This window comes from Scleropages formosus, chromosome 21, assembly GCF_900964775.1.
Source record: "Scleropages formosus chromosome 21, fSclFor1.1, whole genome shotgun sequence".
NCBI classification, from domain to species: Eukaryota; Metazoa; Chordata; class Actinopteri; order Osteoglossiformes; family Osteoglossidae; genus Scleropages; species Scleropages formosus.
This window is the reverse complement of record NC_041826.1, coordinates 3,869,870-3,876,800: the sequence shown is the minus strand read 5'-3', so window position 1 is coordinate 3,876,800 and position 6,931 is coordinate 3,869,870. Positions and strand designations below refer to the sequence as shown.

At 39.9% G+C, this 6,931-nt stretch overlaps 1 protein-coding gene across 1 annotated transcript; it reads left to right on the top strand.

Annotated features, from left to right (window-relative positions):
* Window positions 1–4,738: 4,738 nt before the first annotated feature.
* LOC108924225 (C3a anaphylatoxin chemotactic receptor-like) lies at window positions 4,739–5,722 on the top strand. The gene has a single exon (XM_018735454.1). It carries the CDS (start codon window positions 4,739–4,741, stop codon window positions 5,720–5,722), a length of 984 nt encoding a protein of 327 aa, XP_018590970.1.
* Window positions 5,723–6,931: the final 1,209 nt, after the last annotated feature.

Here is a 6,931-nt window from a genome sequence, read left to right as displayed (position 1 = left end):
TTTTAATAACTTAAAACCAATACGGAGAGATATCAAAATAGTGGCTGTCTGGAGTGGAGCCAACGTTTCAGCGGCCATCTTAGAAAATCGCTGTTACAATTCCTCCAGAGCTGAGTGATCAAGACAAAACATTCTGCCGTAATAGAAGACATAAGCCACAGCAGACAGGCAGCACTAACCACTACACCATCTACCGTCTGACTGCTGTAAGCTATGTGTTGTACAAAAGCAGAATGCATTGCATTATAAAGGCACAACAGTTGTAGCCTGAAGCAATAAAGTTTAAAGACAGCACTGGCATCTAGTGGACACATTTTGTGCAGCAATTTTGTCTTGTGATTTATTTCATTAAACATAGCTTTCCTTTGTTAATATGTGATGCGTATCAGTGAAATAATGTCTCGTAGTCAGATGAAAGTCAAGCGTAAGATTCAGCTGCTCAAGAGCCCCTCCCAGAAACATAGGGTATAAGGCAGGGTACAACTGAATAGGATGCATGCCCATCAGAAGCTTTTCACACAAAATTATACACTCACTCACACATAGAAATTGCAAGTTACTAGTTCTATTACATCTGCTTGCATCTGGACTGTGGGCGGAGAGAAGAGCTGGCCGAGGAAACCCACACAGACACCTGTAGGACTCTTAGACTGAGATAAATGTGAACCCACATTCAAGTTCAGCGCAACCCACGCCACAGCCAGGCCACTCCTAATACTCTTAACAATTTCCTCTAACACTGAGCTTTTCCTGTACTAACCCTTTCTGATGGTCCTGTTGTTGCTCCCAGATGAAATTTTTAATGCTGAAGAGTACTTACACTTTCTCCTTTCATTTGGATCAACATGTTCTTGAAATTCATCTCATTTTCAGCCGACAGAATGGTATCATCCACATATCTCAGATTGCTAATATGTCTCTCAACAGTTTTAACTCAGGCACCTCATTCTACAGACCTGAGATTTTGCATGGTATGCCCTATATATAACTTTACATTTACATTTACTCATTTAGCAGATGTTTTCTCCAAAGCGACATACATCTCATAGAAGATACAATGTGTACATTAAATCAGTAGAAAGAGAGACTTAGATGCAGATGTGTGATTCTAAAGCACAGTTAGTTTGCTACTTTCCACGATGTGAACCAACGTACATCACAAAAGTAGCTGCATAAAGGTTTATCCAAAACCTTTTATGTAAGTTAAATACATATAAAGACAATGTACAGCGTTGTCAGATACCGGTCCTGATCATGCACTAATTAATTTTTTTCATGTTCTGTTGTCACTGCTGCTTACAGATACAGCTTTTACAGATTCCCAAGAAGACGAATAAAGCAATGCATTTCTTTAAGAACTGGTTCCAGTTTGTTACGGTTTATATAATAAAGGGCTTTATAGTAGTAAATGCAACAGAAATAAATATTCTATTTTTTCCAGATTGTTCCATTATCCGGGGGGTGCGGTAGCGCAGTGGGTTGGACCAGGTCCTGCTCTCCAGTGGGTCTGGGGTTTGAGTCCCGCTTGGGGTGCCTTGCGGCAGACTGGCGTCCTGTCCTGGGTGTGTCCCCTTCCCCCTCTGGCCTTGCGCCCTGTGTTGCCGGGTAGGCTCCGGTTCCCCGCGACCCCGTATGGGACAAGCGGTTCTGAAAATGTGTGTGTGTGTGTGTGTGTTCCATTATCCAGCAGATGCTGGAAAATTGGTGCCTTTGCCTCCTCTGAAACAAATCTGTACCTCTAGCTGTTCTTGGTCTATAAATTGCTGAAGTCTAGTTTGGAAGATCTTGAACATTAACTTATTGACATGTGAGACAAGTGCAACTGTGTGGTCATTACAGCACTCCATTACATTCCAATGGTATACAGTAAGTGTCATGCCCTCCACTTCCGTGCAACAAGGAATACCTGCGGCGGATCACGAGACACAAGGATAAAAGGGAGCACAAAACACGACAGGACATGGAACTGCAGTTCAGCCGTATCTGTCACTCCTGTTAGCATCTGCTCTCCTGATTATCCCAGTGTCCTTCTCTCCTTGTCCCTTGTTCCTGAGGCCTTCCACCCATGTCTCCAAGTCTCCCCAAAATCTCTTTGACCCACTGCATGTTTCTTGGATCACATCTATTGGATTCTCCCTATTACTACGTTTGCGACTCGGTGACCCCTTGCCTGGTTTTCTGGATAACGAGTTTTGGATTTCCCTGAATAAAACACCCTGAGCTCTGCACTTGGGTCCGGGATCTCAGTTCCGTGAGGAAGCCATGACAGTAAGATGTTTCCCCCAGTTTTTCATAATTTCATCACCTCCACACAAATTAGTAAAATAGGTGAAAAACTCTTCCTTGAAAAGAGACTTTCACATAAACTGATTGTGACATGGCAGTGAGGAGAACAAGGAAAATTAAAACTCATACTACATAATATTAAAGGAGAAAGTGTGACCATATAAATTATAAAAGCCACACCTACAGGTCATAACCTGTTTTGAACTCCTGCCCCTTTCCTCAAAGGACAGGTAAATTTGCCTTGAACCACATTTTATGCAATGAGTGGGTCTGATGCAAATATGAAAAGGCTTATGACAGGGCCACAAATTTGTGTGATGTTTGAGGTGACATAATGCATATTTGAAATAACTGTAGAATCCCCAGATGGACTTTTTCAATTAATATTTATTTTGATGATTGTGATTATAGTATTATCCGCCAACATGATCCCATTGGTAATAACTTGTGATCAATAAATAAATTAGGAACATCGACCCTGTGAATCTCACCTCCTACTAAAGTACTTTTGAAGAAGATATTACCCCAAAATTGCTCCGGTAAGAATCACCTAGCTACTCTATATTGTAACGGCGCGGAGGGGAGTTATACAGTGTCGTGAAAATAGTTGATATAAGTGTTCATGTGTGTACATAGTTGTGTGTGTCTTGTGTTGATTGGTTGTTATTCTATTTATGTTCAGTGTTTTAGAAGGGAATTCTGGGGAGTTCCGGGGCTAGCCCCTCAACCGTGGGGCGCAGTAGGGGGGTTGCGAGTGACCCGGGGGTATTCTCCAGTGTTCTGCACTTTTTGTGCTGTTTGAAGTGTCTTTGTGAAGACTGCTGATAAAAGACATATGCACTTGCCAAATACCTTATTCATCGCTTAACTCATCATTGCAAAGCTCCTGACACAGTGCATAACCTAGCTTGGTCTTGTAGGCCTACCAGGATCACATCAGAGACTCCCACCACTGTCTGTGTGTTGATTTTTTCTCTCCTTATAATAAAAACTTCAGGACTGCAAATTCAGTGACTATACACATTTCTACAATTTAGAAGTCTTCTTCCACATGATATGAAAACTCTAGCTAATACTGGTAAATTAGCCACTGAGGGGATGTGGGTTCTCAGTTCCTGTTAAGAAGCCCATTTTCTATCTGCTGTGTGAGTGAGTGGGAAAGTATTTAAAAGGCAGTCTAATGAGTTATCCAAGCAGAATTTCACTCACAAAGAAAAACAGATTGTGCAGGTCACTGACAGGAGTCATACTTTTGAAAAGTAAGTAATATTGCATGCTTTCACATTGAAAAAAAAAAAAAAATATATATATATATATATATATATATATACAGACATATATATATATATATATATATATATATATATATACACACACACATATTTCTAACAGTTTTCTTTGGATTTTTAGTAATTAAAAAAAATACAGGAAGAAATGCTGCATCTTTTTTTGTACTTTTTACAGTTTTCATTACAGTTGCATGTATTGTGAATTTTAGCGCATGTAGAATCCTTATGGTCTTGGTGTTATACATTATTGAATAATGAATTTGTGAGTACTCTGAACAAATACAGAAATGGAATGGAATTTATCTGGTGGCACTCTGACCCCACTAATGGCATGAAGCAGACCAACTACCCAATATTGCTGTATCTTTTGCCTGACTGTTTGAACTAAATTTTCATTTATAGTTCCTATCTACAAACTATTGTAATCAACAACCACAATTAAAGTTTTATTATTGCTTGCAATATAGCTGAGTAATTCATACAAGACAAGCTACTGAATGTGACCCATTTATGCAGCTCTATATTTTTACTGGAGCAACTAAAATGAATGACCTTTATCAAAAGTATTACAAAAGTAGTCAGGAGTACACCTTTACACAGTCTTAAAATTACAAGTTAATATACATTAAAAGTTCATTAAAATAGTATTCAACATATTAACTGTTTAATAGTTTTTTTTAATAATTGTTGGCTTCATATAACACAGAGCAGTGCCATAAAGCAAATATTCTCCAACCCGCAAGCACTGCCTTTACTGTAGTTTACTGTAGTTCTTCCTGATACAATCTTGCAGCTGATAAACTAATGGCTGCAGATTTGATGCTTTAATGAAATGAAATGCAAAGATATGTATTGTATCATGAAATAGAAATTTCATGAAAAAAACTGTAAACATCCATGTCGGACTCCCGTCTGGACACTACAGAAAGTAGTAAAATCAAGAATTTGACATATCTTTTCTTTTTTTCTTGGAACAGGATCTCTACTTGTTTTTCAGGTTAGTTCTCAGACATCTTAACACCATTCTCTTGCAAGCAGAATAATAGCAAATTTCATATGTTATTATTCAATGTCTTCCTTTTATACAGAGTACTTCTCCTGTGCCTGTTTGCTTTATAATTTCGACTTTGTTCTCAACAGGTTTGAGGTGGGCATTGTTAAAGATGACTTTGAACAGCACTGTGGAGCTCAAAGGCTCTGAGAATATCACTGAAGTTACCAACAGTACTTTGAAACAACACCAAGTAACCTGGACTCAGTTCAGCCTGACTTTGTTCACATGCGTGGTTGGCTGCTTGAGCAATGGCACAGTTATCTGGGTGCTGGGCTTCAGAATGAAGAAGGGTGGTTTTTTCACCTATGTGTTGAATTTAGCAGTGGCTGATTTTGCATTTTGTGCCATGTATGCAACAGAGATCCCCATCTTTCTAGATCAAAGCAATTACCCATATGGGGTTTGGGGCTGTCGGCTGGACACATACTTCACCCGGCTGTTTGTCTATGCCAGTACAATCCTCATCGCCTGTATCTGTTTTGAACGCTGTCTGGCAATCCGTTATCCTATGTGGTACAAATACCGGCGCCCTCAGTGGGTCCCAGCAGTCACCTGCATTGCTGCTTGGGTTTTTGCTGCTACCATATTGATTGTTTACCCTGCTAGCCTGATTATTACTACCCGTCCTGGCAGCCCACGAAAGTGCCGTATCAGGTCTGAAACTGCACTCCTCTTCATCGCCTTTTCTGAGCTTACCACAATCTTCCTGCTGCCGCTGTGTGTGATCATCACTTGTCATGGAATCATCATCCACAGGATGGTGAGGGAGGATCGTAATGGTGCCAGGCGGAGCAAAGTAAACCTTACAGTCTGTGCTACCACCACACTCTTCCTGCTCTGTTGGACACCCTTCCAGGGAGCAACTTGCCTTTCTATCGTGAACATTCTGTTTTTCAAGAAGAATGAAAGTCTAAATGCCATTTATCTTTCAATATCCAGCTATTCCTCTGTCCTTGTCTACCTCAACAGCTGTCTCAACCCCTTTGTCTACCTCCTTCTTGGCAGGGACATGAAAAAAAGGATCATTGTGTCACTACCATGCCTACAAGGTGTGCTTGAGAGAGCTTTTACTGTGTCCAGTTCAGATGTTTAAAGCATGCATGTACACATTATATATCAATTGATTAATTACAGCAGAATTGTAGAACTTGACTCAGTAAAGATTCCACAGTGTCACCAGTGAAAGTCTCTCCTTTTTTAATATCCTCGGTGATTTCTTCAATAACTTGATTTCCTGGTAGATTAACTGGAGCCAGCTGTGCTGGGTTCAGTCTGGTATCTTCAGATGGGGGACTTTGGTGGTCTTGGTGGGTATTGCTATTCTGTCTCAGAAAATAGAATGTAAAACCCCGACTCCAAAAAACACACCCAAACAGAATAGGTGAACGGAACTACCCTAATTCAATTCATTTCCACTTCAGTCTCAGCGCCTGTCTGGTGTTTTTGTTAATTTTTTATTACAAAATGAACAGTAACTGTATATAATAATTTTTTTCATTTAGCTGGCTAGCTTGCCTTTATCCAAAGAAAAGCACAACTTTTTACATTTTTTTTTTTTATACAGCAGGGTATTTATGCTGGAGTAGGGAGTGGAGCAGGGTAAATGTGTCACTCAAAGGCAATACAAAAGTGGCAACAGCCAAACTTTAACTTGCAAACTTAAGGTTATCAAGTCATCATCACCAAACATTACGCAACCAACTGTCCTGTGGCTACGAAATACCACATACTCACATTGTGGACTGCCACTGGCAGAGAATACCAGACCAGAGGTACGTAGCAAAGATGACTAAGAAACCTCTACAGGAAGAAAAGGATTAATGCAGGACCTTCAGGACCTGAACGAGACTTTAATTACCCCCTTCCAGCAGATAGATATACCACCACTGATAGAGCTGATAGGCAAAAAACTTGAATGGTGAGGTTGTTTTTAAAACAAAGTATCAATTCTGTACTGAGTAAAAAACTGGTTTAATTTGGGAGAAAGAATTCTTGAGTTAACACCTTATCCCTCAGCATTCTTGTGCCCAAGATCTGATTTGTCTTCCCTGAGAGAAGAGCTTAATGACTCAGGTAGGCAGGTCTATCTCACAATCAAATTCTGTGTAACCCAGTAGCACACAGGCAAAACATTCTTACTGTAAATGGTTAAGATTTGTCTGTGCAATGGGACCATGTACAGATTTTATCGAGTTTTGTCTCACCTTCATTGACAAACTAGTACATCAATGGGCAGGTGAAGTGATGGCAGAACTCTGTTTTTACATTTTTCATTAAGGACAATATCTTTTTCCAAATGTGA